At 47.1% G+C, this 22,212-nt stretch overlaps 1 protein-coding gene across 13 annotated transcripts in view; it reads right to left on the bottom strand.

The window, feature by feature from the left end:
- Window positions 1-18,205, bottom strand: part of DCTN1 (dynactin subunit 1) — a 38,133-nt gene extending 19,928 nt beyond the window's left edge. For 6 of the 13 annotated variants that reach the window (XM_043973456.1, XM_043973457.1, XM_043973458.1 and 3 more), the window contains exons 1-5: window positions 5,956-6,243; window positions 3,693-3,938; window positions 3,373-3,451; window positions 3,122-3,156; window positions 2,315-2,335 (exon numbers count right to left, since the gene is read on the bottom strand). In XM_043973456.1, coding sequence (XP_043829391.1) covers window positions 2,315-2,335; window positions 3,122-3,156; window positions 3,373-3,451; window positions 3,693-3,938; window positions 5,956-5,988 — 414 coding nt within the window. In that variant the 5' untranslated portion in view covers window positions 5,989-6,243. Of the gene's footprint in view, window positions 1-2,314; window positions 2,336-3,121; window positions 3,157-3,372; window positions 3,452-3,692; window positions 3,939-5,955; window positions 6,244-17,912; window positions 18,079-18,186 lie in introns of those variants that run through there. The other 7 variants (XM_043973462.1, XM_043973467.1, XM_043973468.1 and 4 more) reach the window with 4 other exon arrangements.
- Window positions 18,206-22,212: the final 4,007 nt, after the last annotated feature.

Below are 22,212 nucleotides of genomic sequence, written 5' to 3'. Positions count from 1 at the left end.
TCCCTCTGGACCGCCCCTCACAGCATCCACTCCCCTCAGGATTCAGCCACAGATGGAAAACAAGAGATGGGAAGGAGTCCTGAGCTCACGCCCTCAGAGGCCAGAGGGCCAGGACTTTTAGGATAGAAGGGGCACTGACAGACATGCTTCCATCATAATCACCTCCCCCTATCCCTTACACATTCCAGGCTTTCCTCTTCTTTGTGTGTCTGTCTTCACCTCACAGTCCTCTGTTCACTGTGTATGCATGTGTCTGCTGGTCTCTCTGTCCTTCTAGGCCCCCCCCCCCCCCCCCCCCCCCCCCCGTGTCTCTGTCTCTGTCTCTGTCTCTGTCTCACACACACACACACACACACAGAGTTTCTCCTCCTGGGTCACATATTCAGTCTCTCCTCTGAATCACAACAATCTCCCTCTGTATGTGTCTCTCACAATCTGCCTGCGTGTGCTTCACAGAGTCACCCCTATTTTGCACTCCCATATGCACACACACATACTCTCCCCTCCTTCTGCCAAGGTACACACAGGCTCCTGCCTCTGTATTTCTTACATATGCAGTGTTTCCCTCCAATCTCCCGGCTCCATCCAGGAACAGTGACCCTCCCCCACCCACCCCCACCTCCCCACCTTGGGTCTCTCTTTCATACACAACCATATACATTCAAAACTCCCCTCCCTTCAGGGTCCCAAGGGCACTCGCTCCTATTATACGAAATTGATTAAGGAGATTAAAATCCCTCCATCCACTAAGAGATAGCTTCCCCCAACCCCTCACCCAACCAGGACAGGTAAAAAGGACAGCCTGCAGAAACAGCAGACTTCATCAATCTCCATGCTATTGTCCTCCATCAGTAATTCCCATCCTTCTACCCAGGGCTTTGAGGGGCTTAAGAAGAAATCCTGGCAGAATAGGCCCCACCATACTTCCAATCTCTACCACTGAATCTCCCTGGCCTGAGCCAGGGGAAAGGGAGCCTCGTTTTCCTCAGAAGCCCCAGAGAGAAGCCACCTCCTTTGCCCAGGTCTGGGGAAGGCAAGCAAGAGATGTTGTTCCCCTTCTCTGCTCAGTTCAAGGTCCCTGCAGTGAAACAGGACACAGCCCAGCTGGGATAAAGTCACCGAGGAGAGAAGTCACAATTGCAGGTCCCTAAGCCAGAAATCCAGCACACTCTATACCATGACCACCTCCAAAAGCAAGCTCCTCCCCACCCCACCCCCAGCAAGTAGCTCCAAGAGCTCAAAGCAAGACCCTCATGCAGCATTAGTGTGTCCCAAGGTGATCAGGAAAGGAAATCACAACACAATATACATAGGACTTTTGGACAAGCGCATGCAGATCAAATGCAGACAGGGCAAAAGACCAAAGTAGGCCTTGGGGAGGTGAAGGCTGGTCCAAGAGACTGGAAAGCAAAAGAATTACATATCCCAGAGATTCCTAGCTCAGCACAACCCCAGCAACCATCGATGGTAGACATGATGAGGGCCACGTCTTCCATGAAACAGAGAGTTCAGGGAAATGGCACGGCCCTTCACGTTTGTGGAAGGGCTAGAGAAAGGACAGCTACAAAGACAGGACTGGCATAACTCTAGGAAGGAGAGCTGGTAGGGAAGGGGATGGAACCTCAAGGTGGTGTCTATTCAATCCTTTACAAACACATGTTCCAGGGTGCTTTAGCTCAGGAGTTATTCCTCCCAGTCTTTTTAATTTTAATTTGGGGGGGGGCAATGAGGGTTAAATGACTTGCCCAGGGTCACACAGCTAGTAAGTGTTAAAAAAGGAAGCTTGCTTTTTTTTTTTTGGTGAGGCAATTGGGGTTAAGTGACTTGCCCAGGGTCACACAGCTAGTAAGTGTTAAGTGTCTGAAGCTGGATTTGAACTCAGGTCCTCCTGACTCCAGGGTCGGTGTTTTATCCACTGCGCCACCTAGCTGCCCCCCCTCCTAGTCTTTTTAAAGCTTTCATCTCTCTGCCCAACTATCCTCATGCCACTAAGCCAAGGATGATTGAGGCTACTCTGTGCCTGAACCATAACTTACCTCACCCAAGGTTATAGCCTCTGCTAGGGTCATGTCTATTCTAAGATTCTGTTACTGGCTGCAAGAAAGGGTAAGTCTACAGTAAAAACCACCTGAAGCCTGGTAAAGTTGAGCCCTGGGACGATCAAAGCTGCCCTTCCTCTGGTCATCTAGGGCCCAAGAAGACATGCAAAAGCATGCAGCACCAAGAGGACATGCAGAAGAGCAGGATGGGTAGAGAGGGAGGCATGACGCCAGCCTACTCCCTCCCACTGACACACAACAAGGAGACACACCACCTTCTTAGGCTTCAATCCTCGCTGCATGGGAAGGGGTTCAGCAAAGGATAGAGTTAGAGATCAAATAATCCACTGAGGCCATAGTCGAGCCACAGAGCCCTAAAGGTCTGCAGCAGCCCAGGGATGTGAGGAGGCAGAGGACTGCAGGAAGGATCTGGGGATGGCTACTGCTTCCCCTGCCCCCTGCATTTCCTTCCAAAAGGACTGGTGCCTCTAAGTCCCAACACCCTCAGTTAGGGGGCAATGAAAGCCTATAACAGCTCCCCAAATGACACCCTTTTGGAGGAGATGAGCAGAGGCAAGTTCTTACGTACAGTAACACAACTGGAAGCAAATTCCCTAATAAAGAGAGGGGCCCCACACTCATCCTTTAATCACCAATGTCCAGTCCCAGTCTCCCACAAACCATTTCTAGCATGCTTGTGCTAACAACATAGGGAGCCACACTGCCTAGGCTAAACAACCTACTGATCCTCGGTCCCCCTCCCCTACAAGCTTCATCAAGGCCTTCCCATTCCAATCTTTCTTCTGAATATATTAGAAAGTAGTGAAAACCTTTCCAAGAGTAGAAACTTTTGATCAACTAAGCCCTAACCCCCTAGACAAGCTTCTTCCAGTCCCTAAGACTGATTCTGATTCCCTCTGGGTACCCCCCTCAATGTACATTTAGGAATTAAAAGGTAAGCAGTTCTGTACTTCTCCGGCCCTGACCCTCCCCCATCCAGCATGGAAGCCCTCCCATTCCACTCCCCATCCCCACCCCGCCCAGGTTCTAACCCTTCAGCCAAGCCCCATCAAGCAACTTACCAGTTTGCTGGCCTTGGCCCCTGGATCAGTTGCTTCTGCAAAAAGAATGAGAAAGAAAAAAGGGTGGAAGTAGAAGGAATTAGACATAAGAATTGGGGGAGGGGCTGAGACAGACTAGGGCTCCAAGGCCCATGATAAGCCCCAGTGATCCTTGGATATAAAGAAGCTGCAATGTGAGAATGAAGGGGGCTAATGAGGAGGAATAAGCTAGGATACAGAGGAGAGGGGGACAGCAGCCAGGAGAACTATACCTCTCTTGAGAACTTTTGAAGCTGAGGAGTCTGGTGTCTCTGGGGAAGTGGTATCTGCTCCATCTTCAAACACTTGGATCTGAGGCCATGGAAGAGACACAAATCTCTCAATCAGAAATAACTGAGACAGCTCCCCACACTCAGTCCCTTGTTACCCAAACTCCTGGGGCACAGATAGATAGCCCCTGTTATCCTCAAAGCCGCAGGGTCCTTCCTGTAGGAAGTATGACCAGGCATTCCACATACCCCTTTCCCCAATGCCCACCCCCCTCACAGGTAGAGACTTGGGGGAAGGGCCCGTGGGTGATGGGCATAAGTACCTGTGATTGTCGGACAAAGATGCCATGCCCCTCTTCGCACGTGAAGTACTTCCTTCCTTGGACAGTCCCATCATTCTTGCCCCTGGCTTCATCAAGGATCACACCTACCCACTTGCCTGTGGCAAACAGTGTGGCCCCCACATAGGCCACTGTACCACGGTGTCCCTTCCCGATCACCTCCACTCGGGACCCTACACGAAGGGGTCGGCTGCTTGTCTCGGCACTCATCCTGCTGCCACTTGGTGTCTGCGAGTGACATAGACCAAGTCAGCTGCTTCACAGGCAGACATCATCACACCAGCACATAAGAAATGTGCTGGACCCAAATCCTAATTCTAACAGGAGACCTGAGGGCTGATTTAAGGAAGAATGTGCGTCACCCACTCTGAGCTATATTTACAGGTCTGGGCCAAACCCTAAAGTCCAGAGACTCCCTTCATTACCCACTAGGAATTTCTTCTCCAAATACTTGCAGAACTTATGTATAGTTTCTAATAAAATATCTAAATAGAAATAAATTTGATATTTTCTTTAAAAAATGTTTACTATCACCACAAAGCTGCTTTTTGCTGAGTACTGCTGCCAAGTTGGGGAAGGAAACAATCCACACCGGGCCAAGCAATTTCTTGGGTCTCTCCTAACCATGGCTCTAATCAGAAACACGGGGGAATATGGGATCGATAGGAAACAACTCCCTAACTACCCCAGCTCCAGTGAAATCAGTCACCTGTCTTCTCTGTACTTAAGAGACCCTTGGGCTTCTCTCATTCACAGTTACATCCTTACTACAACCTGAACTTCCAGGGAACAACTCCTATGCTCTTTACCTGGCCTAGGCCCTGCTATCAGTTTAGTTCACCCTCATTTTACCTGCTGCCTCCAAGGAGTTAGTGTGTGGGAGAGAGGAATTCCCAGAAGAGGCTTTCTATTTCCTCTCAAAGCTAAAAGGCTACACTTCCCTGTATCCTAAATCCATTCTTAAACACATATGCAACAGACTTAATGGGCTGCTTATGACTCCAGAAAAGTCTTAAGCCCAGGAAGTATGTGCTACACTGGGCAATGTGTTAAAAAAAAAAAAGGGAGGGGAGTGTCCCCAGATCTCATAACCTGAAACACACACACACACACACACACACACACACACACACACACACCCCTGAAACACACAGGCTAATACTGAATGCAGAACAGACACAGGAAACCAGGACTTTGAATGGCTAGAAAGCATCTCTAGGCCTTGGGGATGCTGGGGACATGACACACCACACCTGGCCCAGCTTCAGCAACAACACTGTAGAACAGGGCAACCCAATACAGCAGGGGAAGTCAGAAACGAGAGGGTGGCATGAGCCAGATAAATGAGCAGCACCAGGGCCTGTCTGGGTCTGTACCCACTCCCAGCCTGGAGGAAGGGATCCCTATGCACGCCAACATCCCCATAAAGCAACCTGCAGAGTTGCAGAAGTGAGGCAGCCTGGGAAGGAGCGAGCCATCTCCAAGCTCTCTTCAAGGGTCCATATCACTTAGTGGGCAGCCCACTTGAGTGGGGATAGAAGTGGTTTCAGAGAAAGCACAGTGGCTTCTGATGGGGCCCATTGATGGGATAAACTGACAATGAAATCAGAACCACCCCTGCCCCCCAATTCATACACATGGATCCCCAGATGCCAAAAAGACCAAGCAAGTGGATAGTGAGAATGTAGCCCAGGACACACTACAGGAACCAAGGGATGAGTAAGTGCCTCAGAGGTAAGGGGGACCAAGTCAGGTAGAAAAGGATATAGAGTCTGTGTCAACCCTCCTCCCAAGGCCCTCTCCTAACTCAGACCAAGCTAGGGAGAGATGAAGGAACAACAAAGCAGCTCGGAAGAAAGACTTCATTGTAAGTCTATTCTACCCAGACTCAGGGCCCCCATGATGTCCCAGCCCCCACTGGAGCCCGCAGCCTGAGGCCCCACTGACAGCCCGAGGCTAAGCAAAGCCTGATACAGGAGCTAACTCTAGACAGACACAGCCTCCAGTCCATCACAGCCAGCCAGAAGGAGTCTGACAAGGCCCCATACCAACTAGGCTATGGGGATTCCTCAGCAATACCCCCTAAGCTGTGAGGTGAGTGCTGGCCACAGCCCATGGCCCAGCCCCCACAGCAACAATGCCCACAAGAGCGCAGGCCCAGGTGGCCCAGCCCGCCCCTCTCCTCTCCAGCTCCTAGGCTCAGCTGAGGGCAACCCCTGCGGCCTCCTCCCCACCCCCCACTTACCCGGCTATACACATGCCTCTTGCTCTGGGCCATGCTTCTGCCTGGGTTCCTTCCCCGATTTCTCCCCAGACCATCAGACACTGGACTGAGGGTATTAGGGACCCCAGGCCCTCCAGATTCATATAGAAACCTGCAGGCCCGTGAATAACACTCTTTCTCCCACTCCTCCCAAAGGAGTAGGACAAGCAGGCCCAGGCTAGGGAGGATAAGGGGGAGAACCTCCTTGGCTACCAGAGCCTGGATCCTGCCAGCCCAGCTGATGAGCAGCCTCACTCTGCGCTAGTCTAGCTCTAGACTTGTCAGAGAGCTTCCCAGCCTCTGGGTCCTAGTGCCCTGCGCCTTCACCTGAGCCAGGGAAGAGGAGGCAGCAGGAAAGGCAAGGCCTTCACGTTGTTCCTCAGCATGAAAAGCTGGGGACCCTTACTCCTGAAGGGGATGGGTGAAAGCTCACAATCACCGAACCCCTCCAGAACATGGTGCCAAGCCAGGCCAGCAGACAGCAATGACATTTTGGAGGGCGTCTGCCTCAGGTCTCATCAGTGCCAAAGGAAAGTTCTCTGAAATGGTCAAATGATAGGAAGGATTTTCAAAAGAAGAAAGCTTAACTACCAACCACTGGAAAAACTTTCTCAAACCATCTAAAGACCAAGTTGGCAGATGGTAAATGAAGGCAAAAGGCAATGTTAGAGGTCCTGTGCCCTGACAGGCACAATAATTTCTGGTCAAGCTGTGAACTGGTCTAGTTGTTATGGGAAATGATCTGAAATTACACAAAACTGTTGTTAAATTGACCCTTTGGCCCCAAGATGCCACTATTGGGTTTATATAAAAGAAAATTAATCAGAACAGGAAATTCCCCTAGCACAAAAACACTAAGAGCAGTAGCATCTATAATAACAAAAAGCTGGGAACAAAAGGTGGGCCCAACAAGAGTGGAGTGGCAAAGGAAACTGTTCAAAATTAAAAGTAAAAAGGAAGGCCTTGGAGAAACAAGGGAAGACTTTCCGGGAGGGAGAGGCAAAGGAATAGGGGTTAATGGAGCAGTGAGACACGATGACTTTATTTACAATGCCAAGAAAAACAACAAAGGTAACAAAACTCTTCAGGTCAAGTACAAATGACAACTCTGGTAACCTAGGAGCTATTAAAGTTGAATAAGTGCCCTTTCTTTTTGCTAGCAATAGGTAAAGAGCTGGTGAAATACAAAGGCTACAGGCACCCTCCTGCTGTCAGACACAACCATCCTACCAGGCCAATGTGCCTGCTGTATTTGGGAATATTGGGGAGAGGGGGAACATTTGTTGAGAAGCATCTTCAAAGTTTACCAATTTGTAAACACAAGGGCATTCCCTCCCCTCAAAAAAAGATCTCAGGAAAAATGCTTTCTACTCCTCTGCCCTCTAGGCAGATCAGGCGAAGGAGTCAGGCCAAAAGGGTTTATTAGCACTCCCCCCACCTCAGGAGTGGTTAGGAGTCTGGATTGAGCTGGGCCTGGCACTTAGAGCCCAAGGAAAAGTGGAGCCCAATGCTCAGAAAGGCATTGCTATCTGACCCCACCAAATTGTCTGGGAGAGAAACACTAGCAAAGAATACCAACAGCCATGCTGACCCTCTGCCCAGGGCTCTACCACTTCCGCCAGATCAATGGCCGAAGGCAGAGACCTTGGGGATTGCAGACATTCACCCAAAGCTTAACACGAGGCTCCTTTAGCTGTATGTACCCAGGGAAGTCGGCCTATCTTCCCAGGAGATCCATTCACAAAAAACCCAGCCGCCTCAGCCTCTGACCATCATTACCAATGTGACCTGGTGCAAGTCACTCCCTGCGCCTCAGTTTCCTCATCTGTAAAATGAGGGGATTGGACTAGATGGCCCGAGGTCCCTTCCAATTCTAGATTTCTGATGCTATTATCTTAGGACCTCATTCTCACTTGAAGAGGAAACGAGGAATGAATGAAATGTTTCCGAGTCTCCAGAATTCTGCAGTGACCTGCATTACCTACTGAGGCTGAACAAGGCACTCCCCCTACCCCTCCTCCTGCCATCAGGAGCTGCCACCAGGGGCCAAGAAGACATGCCCTGAGAGCTGGCCCTAAAATGATTTAACACGTGGTGCGGTGTGGATACCAGCACCAGTCTAGGGAAGGCAAGACCCACAGAGACCAAACCCAATCTCCTGAGCAGCCAGGTAAAGGTGCACACCACAATTCCAACTCCCAGAAGCCAGATTCAAATCAATTAAATAGAAATCTATTAATGACCTCTAATGTGTTAGGCACTGTGCTGCATTCTGGATAGATACAGACACAAGTACAAGCCCCTGCTCTAGAAAAGCCTGTTTTCCTAACAACAAGAACACAGATGAAACCCAAAGTAACTAATAAATGGGAAGATCAGGAAAGGTCTTATGTAAAAGGTAACCCATAAGTGCAGCCTTGAAAGAAGCTCAGGAATCTAAAAAGTACAGTTGGAAGAAGAGATGTGACATGGAAAGCCCTTCATCAATTTGGATGGAAGAGGACATGAGAGCGAGTAACGAGAAAGTAGTCTGCAAAGGATGGGTTGGAGCCAGTCTTTTAGAGCTTTAAAGATCAAACAGATGAGTCACTGAAGCTTCTCAAACAGACAACTGACAGGCTCAGATCTGTGCTTTGGGAACATCCCCTTGGCAGCTGTGCAGAAGATGCAATGGAGAGGGGAGAGGCTGGATGAAGGGAGGCCTTCTAACTAGAGGCTACTGTCTAAGGTGAGAGGTGACAAGTAAGGGCCTGAATGAGGAGAATGAGAGTGTAGGTGAAGAAAAGGGGGCAGATTTCAGAGGTTTGATGGAAGTACCAGCCACAAGACTTGGTAACTGATTGGAGAGGGAAGGAGAGAGAAGAGCCCAGGATGACTCCTACATGATATTCTCAACTAAAATCAGCAAGTTGGGATTTAGAGCCAGGAGGGACCTTAGAGATTACAGAAGGAACCTTAGACACCATCTAGCTGTAGCCCCTCCTTTGACAGATCCTCAGACCGAGGCCCAGAGAGATGAATCCCTGTGCTCACCCATGCACCTGAGCCCTGCTAGCTTTTTACCACCTACCCAGAGGTGGAAGGGGACACCTGACTTTTACAATACATTCATGCTGCATACAATACCACCTTCTTTCACAGGCAGCCATTCCTTATTCCCCTACTCCTGGCTGTTAGTGCTATCACTCCTCCTGAAATGTGTTGTTGTTCAGGAATTCCATTGTGTCCAACTTTTCATGGCAAAGATAATGGTGTGGCATGCCATTTCCTTCTCCAGTATATTAAGGCAAATAGGGTTAAGTGACTTGCCCAGGGTCACACAGCAAAGTGTCTGAGGTCAGATTTGAACTCAGTTCTCCCTGACTCCAGGCCCATCACTCTATCCATTGAGCCACCTGGCTGCCTCCTCTTGAAATTACTTTATATTAAAAGAAAGATTCTGGGCAGCTAGGTGGAGCAGTGGATAAAGCACCAGCCTTGGATTCAGGAGGACCTGAGTTCAAATACGGCCTCAGACACTTGACACTTACTAGCTGTGTGACCCTGGGCAAGTCACTTAATCCTCATCCTCACGAACAAAAAAACATCTAGGGCCATCTCCAGTCATCCTTATCTATATCTTGCCACTGGACCCAGACAGTTCTGGAGGACAGAGTGAGGTTGGTGAACTTGCACAGCCCTCCCCCATTTAAATCCAATTCACTGCAAGTCATGACATCACCCTGATGTCATTGTCCTCTTCAAAAATGAAGGATCAACAACAATTAGGACCTGTACCAGAGTGGGGGCTCCTCTAATACCTCCAATTGGTTCTATGACCATTGGCAGCCTCAGATGTGTGCCAACCTCCTCATCCCCAAATAAAGATAATACATACTTGAAAAAAAGAAAGGAAAAAAAAGAAAAAAGGTTATGATATTTGGCAATTGAGTGCTAGTAACTTTAGAAAGAGCAGATTCAATTGAATGATGAGACAAAGTCAGACTGTATAAAGTTAAGAAAACAGTGAGATGAGAGGAAGTGGAAGCACCTATTGTTGACAGCCTTCTTAAGTTTAGCCAAAAAAGGGAGGAATGATGTAGGAAGATAACCGGTGGGGATAGACAGATCAAGTGAGGGGTTTTTGAGGATACTAGAGACATGCCACTATGCCATTTCACAATTTTTGCTGTAGCCTCAAGTAGCTGTGACTTGAGGAGGGACGAAAAGTTTTGAAAGAGCCCATGTGGTAAGTGAATTAGTGGGTCAATTAAGGAGGTGTAAAAGGGTGGCCTTGCCAAAGAGAGAACCCAGTTGAGATTACATAACAAACTTGTAGTGGACCTAGGCAGAAGCCATAGATCCTTCATTTCCTCCAATTTCATCCTGCACATTGCCTCTCAAATATGTCTCTGAATAAACTGAGAGGGAACCTGGACTTAGCAGACATAAATAAGCTCTTAGTAGACCTCCTTTAGGAATCTCATTATTTCCATGTCTGAAATTCACCTCCCAGTCTGACTAGTCATGCCCTTCTCACTATGGGACATGCCTGCTTGCCCAGCATCAACCTTCAACTCAAAGTGCTTGCCCTGGTGACTGCACACATTTTTGGTGGACCCAGGGTACCTTAAGGGAATACACAAAGCAGGCGACATTCCTTTCTCCTCCCAAAAAAGCATTTTGGAGAATAAGGCAATGAGCAATCAGCTGGGTGCTCAGCTACCCTTCCCTGCCTATGCCTGGGCTCCTCCTCTGGCACCACCCCTTATACCTGGAAGCAAAGCCCTGGCACTAGGACCCTGCAGACAGGGGTCCTGAGCCTGCGCTCCAAAGGGCTGCACCATTTCACAACTTCAGCTGCAGCCTCAGCAGCCAACAAAGCTGCTGTCACTGGTACCAACACCTCAATTGACTCTGTCTTGGCTGGCAGCTGACTCGCTACCCCAATGCAGAATGCCCTCCTTTTCTTTCTCCTTTCAAATCAAGAGGCAACATCTGAGCACAAGTAGAAAAAAATTCACTGCCATGGATCCACTCAGAAGAGGTAACCATAGCAACCTGCAGATGGAGGCAATCGAGAAGATGCTCCCAGTAATTGCAGCAAGAAGAGGTGAGTCTATTTCTCTTCCATCATCTTTATTACCACCACTCTCCCAACTCACTCTAGTCAGGAAGCCACACTCACCCTTCAGGCCCAACTTAAAAATGACACCATATGGGAAAAGGAGCTTGTTTTATTAATCACTATATAAAGCCATTGCCAAAGCTGGCCTACATGCTTTGGACTGATAGAAGGGGCCCCATCCTTGTTCAAGCCCAGCTTATACTGAAGGGCCTGGAGAGGGTTTGAGTTTCCCTGCCATGTCTGAGTCTTACACAAAAAATAAGAAGAGCTAGAAGCCTGACTTCTTCCAAGGTCTCCATCACCATGCTAACTGATCAAGCTGGGGGTGGGGTTGGGGGGGGTAATGACGTCTTCACTGCTGGACACAACTCGGCCTTAGCACTCAGGGCTTGACCAGTGATAGCTAGCCCCTCACGTCCTTCCTCGCTGGCGATGGACTTTCTAGTCTATCTATCCTCTCCTTTCCCTCCCTCCTCTCCTCCTCCTTTGTTTCCCTCCCACTCTCCTAACCTCCCATCCCACCCAGATCACAACCCTTCCTGACACAAACCCTAGCTTAGTAGGGAAGCCAAGCAGCTGGGTTCCTGGCTCTTCCTGACATAGCTGACATTCTCCTCTAACACAGCCTCCAATAAAGCATCTCTATACCAGCACCAGGATGGAGGAATCTTACTTAAGCTGGAACTCACCAACGGCCCTAAATATCTCCCAAATAGGAACCATAGTACTTCCTAATAGCAAACATAATTAAGTTTGTGTGTGCGGTTGGAGGCAGTGAGGGGAGGCTGTTACAGCTTTACCTCTTAAGAAGATCCCTCAGGATCTCCTCAGAATTTATCTTCTCTAAAATGGAGGCCTTGGGGTAAGCCTCAGGGTTCACTAGGACCTACGGCAGACTGTGAGTCACAATTTTCTCAAACGATATGCAGTGACAGGGACACAGAAGAACCTTTCCTGTTGAGAGGCAGGCAAAAAAGGCCTGGAAAAACTCTTACCTCCACACTACATGGATCAGAGGTGGGAGTGATGTGGGGAAAAACATTAGGATACAAAGAGATACAAAGTTTGGAAAGTTCTTGCCCCCCCTGAAGGCTACAGTCTATTAGGAAGATAAGATACAAAGAAAACTAAATTATTCTGCAGTATATTAGAAACAAGTAGTATGGAGACTCAGCATTTCATATTTCCTTTTTGCTCCTGTTACATGTTTGGAAAAAACTCCTTTTTGGGGGCTTAGAATTAAGTCTAAAAAGAAAGAAATACATTAGTGAGATATAAACAAATACTAAGTAGGGTCAGAAAGGAAGAACTGTTGGGGGAGATGGGAATGCAGGAGCAGGGAGATTCAGAAGAGGCCTCATGAAAAAGATGGCATTTGAGTCTTTGAACTGGGGCTTGAAAGCATGGGTAGGGAATCTGTGAAGAGAAGGAAGTGTAGAGGACAGTTCAAACAAAGGCACAGAGGTAAGCAGGTACCGGGACTGTCTGGGAGACAGAGAGAACCAATAATAATAATAATACACTAATAACAGCCAAAGTGTACATGGTAACCACTATGTGCCAGCCATTGTGTTAAGCACTTTACAACTATTGTCCCATTTGATCTTCACAACAACCTTGAACGGTAGGTGCTATTATCTTTTTTTAAAACAGATGAATAAACTGAGGCAGAAAAATGGTTAAGTGGTTTGCCCAAAGTCCCACAGACCTGAAGACTTGAAGCCCATTGCTCTGCCCACTGAGTCACCTGCCACCAGTTTGGCTAGAACTTAAAGAGGGTAGGGGAAGTAATGTGAGAAGTTAAGGCAGAGCCAGGTTGTGAAATGCCTTGAAAGCTAGCTGAAGGAGTCCAAACTTTATTCTGAAGATAAGGTAGGGAGCCACTGGAGATTTTTCAAAGGAAGACCAACATGATGAGATCCAGAAATCATGCTGGACAAGGGGTAAATGTTAAACAAAAAAATCTGTCTGCTAGACAAATTCAGTTGGTTGGCACAGTGAGAAAGCACTGGCCCTGGATTCAGGAGGACCTGAGTTCAAATCCAGCCTCAGACACTTGACACTTAGTAGCTGTTGTGACCCTGGCAAGTCACTTAACCCTCACTGCCCTGCCAAAAAAAAAAAAAAAGTTGCAAGCTGGAAGCCAGTCTGGGTTTTCAACTGGAGCCAATCCACGTCTAAGGTGAAATAAACTCAAAGGTGCACACTGTCAAGTGCTTAAAAATAGTTCTGTGGGGTTGGTACAGTGGATCCCTTTCCCTGTGTTCTGAACCTATTCCCTCAGAACCCTGCTCCATTTTCTCTCCACTGGTTTTCTCTAGGCCTATAAACTTGCTCAGGTTTCCTAACTGAAACAAAAAAACATTTTTCCTTCAAACTTGCTACTCCCCAAACCTTTTCTCCCTCCCTTCTTTCTCCCCCTCCCTCCCTTTGGCTTTGGTCTCATCACATCTTTTTTTTTTTTTGGTGGGGCAACGAGGGTTAAGTGACTTGCCAGAGTCACACAGCTAGTAAGTGTTGAAGTAGTTCTGAGGTCGATTTGAACTCAGGTCCTCCTGATCAGAAGAGCCAGTGCTCTATCCACTGCGCCACCTAGCTGCCCCCTCATTACATCTTTTGATGCTGTTATTTACTCCCTCTTTATTAAAGCTCTCTCCTCACTTGGCTCCTGACACATTACAGTGTCCTTAGTCATCTTCTGACCTCTTTGGCCATCCTTTGTCTTCTTCAGCCATTCCACTTCTTCCTTTTCATATGTGGGTATTTCCCAATGACTTCAGTCTCCTATTTTATTTGCCCTATACTCTTTCCCATAGAAATTGCAGTCAATTCAAATGGCTTCAACAAACACTTCTATAACAGACACAGACGTTTTCCAAATCTGTATCTTTAGCCATGACCAAACTCTAGGTGACCTGCTGGACACCTCTATCTGATATCTCACCAGCACCTTAGACACAACACTTGTACTCCCTCAAACTAGTTCTCCCCTAGACTCAAGTCTAAAATACGATATATAAGGGTATATTTTATTCAAAGAGAACAATAAGGGGGTGGCTAGGTGGTGCAGTGGATAAAGCACTGGCCCTGGAGTCAGGAGGACCTGAGTTTCAAATCTGGCCTCAGACACTTCACACTTACCAGCTGTGTGACCCCCTGGGCAAGTCACTTAACCCCCATAGCCCCGCAAAAAATAATAATAATAATAAAATTAAAAATCAAAGAGAACAAATAGAAAGTGGGAGAAAAAACACTATATAAAGTTATAGTCATATGATGAAATCAAGAAAAAAGGAAAGGGAAAGAATAATACAGAACATTTGGGTAAAGATCAGTGGAGGAAAAAACAGAGTGATATTGTCCTTAGCCATATAGTATGGACCACTTGGACAGAAGAAAGAAATAGATATTTCAGAACCATCCTAAACCTGGCATGGAAAGTCTTGTACCAATGGCATTTGGGAACTCCAGTTATCTACACATCTAGAGCTTTCTCCCAAAAGCAGAGCAGCTGACACATTCTTGGCTGGCCTTCATGGTAATTTTATTCTTCAAACAGTGGAACAAAAACAAGGGGGAATGTGATTTGGATAGAGTCTGACTAACAAGGAAGAACTGCCTGGATGCTTAAGTACAAATGATGGAATGCTAGGGGAAAAGTAACCACTCTTCCCCCTTAGAAGTTATGATAGAGCAAGAAGGAAAGCCAGGCAGATCTGACAATCCCCTATACTCAGTGGGATGGAAATATCAAAGTCTTCAGAGAAAAGACAGGAGAGGTCAGGGGTCGTGGGAATGATCAAATTCTAATGACACTAATTCCATGAAAAGAAAGAGACAACAATTAAAGAACCAACCTGTATGTAAGGAACTCTCGGGGCAGCTAGGTGCGCGCAGTGGATAAGCACTCACCCTGGATTGAGGAGGACCTGAGTTCAAATCCAACCTCAGACAAGCTGTGTGACCCTGGACAAGTTACTTAACCCTCATTGCACTCCCACCCCAAAAAAATAACCCACCAACCTGTATGTAAAGAACTCCTTAACCTACTTAGACTACTAAAAGACAAGTGAAGAAAATTAGGAAGCAAGGGACAACAATTACAAAACAAAAGCTTGCTTCTATAAGATTAATGGTCAAAAAGTACTAGAGCTCAGAATGAGCTGAAGGTGGAAACTAATGCCAAGGACACCAAAAAGAGTTTTTAAAGCTACGTTGTGCGGCAAGTGGGAGAGCAAAGAATGGACAGGACCCATGTTTGGAATGGATGAGATAACAATTCCTGAGAAGAAGGAAAATATACACAACTGTTTCTGCTTTATCTGACAAGGTAAAAGATGATAAGGCTTGAAAAAGAAAAGTAGTTAAGGAGGAGTTGAAAATACAGGATAATTCAACAAGTATTCATTAAACACTTATTATAAACAAGTCACTACGCTAAGGATAGGAGACACAAAAGACAAAAACAAAACAGTTTTCTAACCTCGAGAAGCTTACGTTTTAATGAGGGAACATATCTCCACAAATAAGTAACATTCAAAGAAAATTACAATCAGAGAAAAAGAGCACTAGCAGTTTTAGGAATCAGGAAAAGTTTCACAGAGATGATCCTTGAGTTAGTCTTGAAGGAAAAAAAAAAGATTCTGAGGGGCTGACATAAGGAGAGTATATTCCATGCATAAGTAATGGGCTTCTGCACAAGCATTCATCCCTAGATCACTTTTAACCGATCTCCTTCCTTCTGTTTCCTTCTTACTCTAATCTTTTTTTTTTTTTGCATCTAGGTCAGCTTTTATTTATACTGGAACAGCTTTAATCTTACTCTAATCTTGAACATAGCAGGTCAATTAATGCTTCCAAAATACTGCTTGATCCTTATCCTGCTACTGAAAATTCTATATAGTTTGAACCCAATTTTATCTTCTACTGTTTCTCTAAAGAACTCTCTCTTCCTGTCAAACACAGAATCTCAGCACTCCAAGGAGCCTCAAGAAATAATCTAGCCCAATCTAGTCTTGCATTCCCAACTAGAGTTTGAACACTTTTAGTTCAAGAATAGTATTTATGCTTCTCTGCATCCCTAGAAAAGCTAATAGAATACTCAGTACCGGATGAGAAGACAGTGCTGGAGGACTTCTAAAAATACTAACATCTTTTCACCACCAAACTTTTTCCTCTCCATTAATTTAAAATTCCAGCCCAAACTTCAAAGTTGCAGCTCAAGGTATACACCTCTTTGGTAATTTTTCTCTAACCACTCCAGCCCACTGTGCTCTTTTCTCTTCTCTGAACTTCTGTGAACTTGTGTGACTGGGGGGCAAGTCTCAGGCCTGGACCCCAGTTTCCCCATCTGGAAGATAAAGGGGTCATTTCTGATATTCAGTTCTACACTTCACTGTTTGACGCATCAAGTAATGCTTTGTACTCCTACTGACCTTTTTTACATAAATGCTCCATCTCCTTATCTTGTCTTATATACCTCTTTATATCCCCCAGTGGCTTTGAAGATTGGGTGCTCATTAAGTGTGAGTTGATTGCTCATTATGGCCCACAAACTATAAGTTGTCACCTCCTGAAAAAACTTGTCTTGCTTAGTTGTGGACCTGCTAAAGTCGGGGAGATAGATGAATAACTTGTCATAGATTTTCTGATCACCAGGCAATCAGAAGCAAGATACCCAAATGTACAGAACTGAAATTCAGGCCCACAGGCTCCTGACCACTAAGCTATCCTAGCACTGAAACCATGTTTTATTCAAACTGTGTCTTTTATTCTTTTGACAGACTCTCTGGCTCCCGTGATCTCTCCCATCCCTGGGGAATAGAGAAGAAACCTGGAGCCAAGAAGCCTCCAACAGTGTGAAGGTAGGCAGGGTGATGGGAAGGTTTCTACTAGCTGCCAGGTGAGCCAAAGTTATTAGGGTTAGTGCCAGGCACACACAAGCCTCATCTCAGAAACTCCCCAATGTCTTGGCCCCTGCTTCTTCCCAATGGGCAGCCAGACCCCCGCCCCCCCTTACAAATTCACCAGGCCAAACCCCTACCGTCCTCTGGACAACAACCTCAACTCCCTTCTTAGCACAGAAACTCCTCTTCTTCCACAGCCCCTGCCCCTGCCAAAACAGTATCTCCCAGCCACTCCGAATTGGTATGCTAGAACTTTTCCCTTATACTGTCTCCTGAAACCCCTAAAATGTCTTAGCCCTGTAAAGTGGAACTCCTTATGCCTAACACATACCCTGCCCCCACCCCAAATAGCCCTAGGTCTGAATCCTGACTACCCCTCAGCTTGCCTACAACCCAGGTCGCAATCTTACCATTTCCACCTCCCACAAAGTCCAGACGTGGAACCTGACCTCTCTCCAGCTCCCCCCAAACCAGGCCCGAACCCCGACCCCCTCCTGCCTGCACCTTGAACATCCCACCCCCCCCATACACACCCGGGCCTGAAATGACTCCCCCCTCCCTAGGTGTATACTCTGACACCCCCCCACACACACACACACCCTATGCCTGATCTTCCTGCCCCAAGCTTATACCCTGACATCAGCTCCACACGCAGCCCCCCATCCAGAACCCTGATTCCTCCCTCCCCAGGCCAGAAACCCTGACCACCACACGCTCACGTTCACACTGGCTGAACCCTGACCCTCTCTGGCCCCTGCCCAGTACCATGACATCCGTTCCACACACAGCCCCCCAGTCAAAACCTGACCCACTCCGGCCCCTCCTCCCGCCCCAGACCTATGCCCTGATCCCTCCTCCCCCGACACACACCCAGACACACAGACACCCCAGGCCTGAACCTTGGCCACCCCACCGTCTAGACATACACTCCCCGGGCCCGGGAGATGAGGGTCCCGGACTGTAGACCGCTGAAAGGGAGAAGAGGACAAGTGAGGGGGTGGGTCGCCCCCGCCGCGCCCCACTACCTGTCAGGGGCCGGGCTGCAGACTCCGCGGCTGCCCCCAACGGCGGCCACCGCCCAAGACCCCTCCCAAGCCGGTCCCGCCCCGCCCCACACACTCAAGGAAAGCTGCCTCCATGCTGCCCGCCTCCCGCCCCCCGCCACGCCTCCACGTCAGAGCCTTAAGGCCTGCGACCCACGGCTTCGGCCCGGAGTGAGGTCTGGGCACCATTCTTCGCTAAGCCCCAGTCTGGGGCAGCAGCGGAACTCGGAAATAAGTGGGGCCAGGGCGGAGCAACGATCAGGCAGCGAGCCGGGCAAGCTCCCAAGGAGGCGGGAACCTTCGGAGAAAGGAGCAGGCGCACTGGGAACTTGAAGCCACGGGAGGACCCTAAGGGAAGTAAGAAAAGGAAGCGGGTGTGGGATAGAGCGCCCCTGGTGGCGGAAGAGAGAAGAGGAGGAAAAGGGAAGAGGAGGAAGAGAGGGCGGGGTAGGGGCGGGCCCGTCGCTTTTGTTACTGTCTCCGGTACCCCCGGGAGGCTGGGAGAAGGCGAGGCTTTGGCGCGGCCAGATCTCCAACCCGAGGCCCCATCTTCAGGTCTATTTTACACCAGCTGTCCTAAATCAATCAGCTGGTTAACATTGAACTAGGGCCCATGGGGACAGCTGGGTGGAGCAGTGGATAAAGCACCGGCCCTGGATTCAGGACGACCTGAGTTCAAATTTGCCCTCAGACACTTGACACTAGCTCTGTGATCCTGGGGCAAGTCACTTAGCCCCTCATTGCCCCCTGCCAAAAAAAATAAAATAAATAAAAATGCACAAGGGCTCAGAGGTTGTGAAGATGCCGTTAAAAGTGGCGCATGACCTAGAGTCAAGGAAGTCCTGAGTCCAGATGGCTTACCTCAGTTTCCCCAATGTTAAATGGGGAAGATTATAGCCTACCTTCCAGGTTGCTTACTGAAAGCGTGACCTCCAACAACTCATTTGTCCTTGGCTTCAGTTTCCTCATCTTTAAAATGGGTTAATAGCATCTACCTCAGGATTGTTGTGAAGATATTTATAAAGTGCTCTGCAAATCTCATAGTGTGTGGATACCAAAATATAAATAACAAAGTTTGTCCCTTCCCTCAAGGAAGCTTACTTTATATCGTTGAGCTTCTTAAGAAGGCAAGAACTAATTTTTCCTTTATTTGTATGTATCCTCAGCCCTGGACACTGGCCCAACACATAAGAGGCACTTAAGAAATGCATCTTGGCTTAACATTCTACCCTATGTCATTTTAGGTGCAGAGCTACCGAAACACTTTATTTTGGAGGCGATCAGGATTAAGTGATTTAACCAGGGTTACACAGCTTATAAATGTCTGAGGTGGGATTATGAACCGAGGTCCTACTACCTGTAGGGATAGAGCTCTATCCACTGGGCCGCTTAAGCTGCACCTCTGAAACACTTTTGAAAGGGCAAAAAGGATGTAGCTGAAGGCATTGTTTTCTTAGAAGTCTGATGCAGTAATAAGGTTTCCTCCATTCTGGTAAATCTGGAAAGAACTTTAGATGGCAGAAATAATTATTTTTTTAATCTCTTCTTTAAGAAAAAGGAAGCCTTAATATACTTGTACATAAGGAAGAGAGACTGGTAGATTAATAGCTACAAGGTAATACGGTACTTGAGTAGGGGAAGGGGGAGACAATGGACAGGAGACACCAGGAGTCTTTATGCCAAACTAGGGATACTGAGAAGTGTAGGAGAGGGGAGAGGATTCCAAGCATGGAAGACAGCCAATGCAAAGACTGGAAATAGACTTTATAAGAAACAGTTAATTGGATAAAGCACTGGCCGTGGATTCAGGAGGACCTGAGTTCAAATCTGGCCTCAGACACTTGACATCAGCTGTGTGACCCTAGGTACTTAACCCTCATTGCCCCAACAAAACAAAACAAAACAAAACAGGGGAGCAGCTAGGTGGCGAAGTGGATAGAGCACTGGCCCTGGAGTCAGGAGTACCTGAGTTCAAATCCAGCCTCAGACACTTAACACTTACTAGCTGTGTGACCCTGGGCAAGTCACTTAACCCCAATTGCCTCACTAAAACAAAACAAAACAAAACAGTTAAAAAGAAAGTTTGATTGAATCATAAAGCATGTAAATAAGAGTAATGTGGCTATGGTTACCTACTCTGGGCTGCTTTCCCAACCCTCACTTGAACTGGGAGGTAAAGTCCCTTGAGTCAGCTCCGTCAGGGTTGTAGGTGGAACCCTTAGGGGTTATCAGCCATCTGGTTACCCCCCCCCCATATAAATTAACCAGTTGACATTAGCTTGGGTTTTTTTTTGTTGTTTTTTTTTTTAATGAGGCAATTGGGGTTAAGTGACTTGCCCAGGGTCACACAGCTAGTAAGTGTTATGTGTCTGAGGCCAGATTTGAACTCAGGTCCTCCTGACTCCAGGGCCGGTGCTCTATCCACTGCACCACCTAGCTGCCCCGACATTAGTTTTTATGAAGGTAACTTGCTAAGTTACAAAATGTTCTCCCCCAGAAAACAAGCACACGCTTTCTGTCATGGGGTTTCCTTTCTGTAGTGCTTAAATTACAAAAAAAATAATTATTTTATTCTAATTGGATTTGTGTGTGAGAAGGTGGAATTCTTTAAAGAGTAATACCTAATGGGGCAGCTGGGTGGCGCAGTGGATAGAGTACTGGCCCTGGAGTCTGGAGGACCTGAGTTCAAATCCAACCTCAGACACTTGACACTTACTAGCTGTGTGACCCTGGACAAGTCACTTAACCCCAATAACCTCACCAAAAAAAAAAAAGGGTAATACCTAAGGACCACCACCACCAACCATTTCCCCCGTGACACTTTCCCTCTCTGAACACACAGTCTCTGAGGAAAATGGGCTCAAACTTAAAAAAAAAAAAAAAGCAGTAAGGTACACACACATATCAGGTATACATGGCAACTCCTGTCTCAGTGATTCCTTTTCTCTCTTGGCAGAGCCCCACCAAGCTCAGTTTAGGATACAGTGTCACAATAAACAAAGTGGTCCCTTGCTCAGCTGTCCTGGCTCTTTCCAGAACATGTCTGGCCTGGGTCAAGCAGGTTACCGGGCTGCTCCCCTGAATCGGGCTACCACTACTTCCAGCTCTGATCACTGAAAAAGTCTCTTATGTCTCTTCCAACTTTCTGAATCGTAGAAGTTCCCACCCTAGTCAATTCTAGGTATCCTTTCCCTAACATCAAGAAAGAACAACAAGAAACAACAGCAGCACCAAGGGTTTGTAGCAGCAAGGCAGCTGGTTAGAAAATTGCCTCTCTTATCTCCAGGATAAAGAGAAAGATTTCAACCTTTGAGCCTTTTGTGCAAACTCAGCTCTGGTTCAGAAGGCAATTGAAAAGTTGGACTTGCAACAAAGTAAGCCAACAAGAAATAAGCCATCCCTTCTAAAAGTGTGGTCAGAGATTAAGTGGAGCTCTCCAAAACCCTTGCAAGCGATCTAGAAGGTCCAAACTATTTTCGTAATCATACTAAGATGTTACTTGCCTATCAAAGTATTTCTCCCTTTTCCAACTACATATCTCCACTGGGCTCGATTTTCATCATAGACTCCTTACTTCTTATACTTTCATCATAGACTCCATTTACTTCATATTCACATTTTCTTCATATACCCTTCATATACTTGATTTTCTTCATATAATCAAAACAGCATATCATAGCAGACTAAATGCAGAAGCCCATATAGAAATTCAGCAGTCTTTTATCAAATTAAACATTAAAGGGATTTACAACGATATATAAACGGTGCCATTTGTCCCTTTACAATTTTTTATTTTTGTTTTCAGTTCCAAATCCTCTCCCTGATTCCATCCCTCTCCCACCCATTGAGAGGGCAAGAAATATAATACTCCTTAAGCATATGAAGTCACGCAAAACATTTCTGCATTAGTCGTGTTCTGGAAAAAAAAAAGATACCATATTGCTTGCCTTCTTAATGGTTGGGGGAAGGGCAGAAGGGAGGGAGAGAATTTGAAAAGCAAAATATTAAAAAGAAATAATTTTTTAAAATAAAAAGAGAGGGGCAGCTAGGTGGCACAGTGGATAAAGCACCAGCCCTGGATTCAGGAGGACCTGAGTTCAAATCTGACCTCAGACACTTGACATTTACTAGCTGTGTAACCCTGGGCAAGTCACTTAACCCCAATTGCCTCACCACAAAAATT

This window comes from Dromiciops gliroides, chromosome 6 (assembly GCF_019393635.1).
Source record: "Dromiciops gliroides isolate mDroGli1 chromosome 6, mDroGli1.pri, whole genome shotgun sequence".
In the NCBI taxonomy this organism is placed as follows: Eukaryota; Metazoa; Chordata; class Mammalia; order Microbiotheria; family Microbiotheriidae; genus Dromiciops; species Dromiciops gliroides.
Note: the sequence above shows the minus strand (reverse complement) of the source record. Positions and strands in the feature narration are given on the sequence as shown.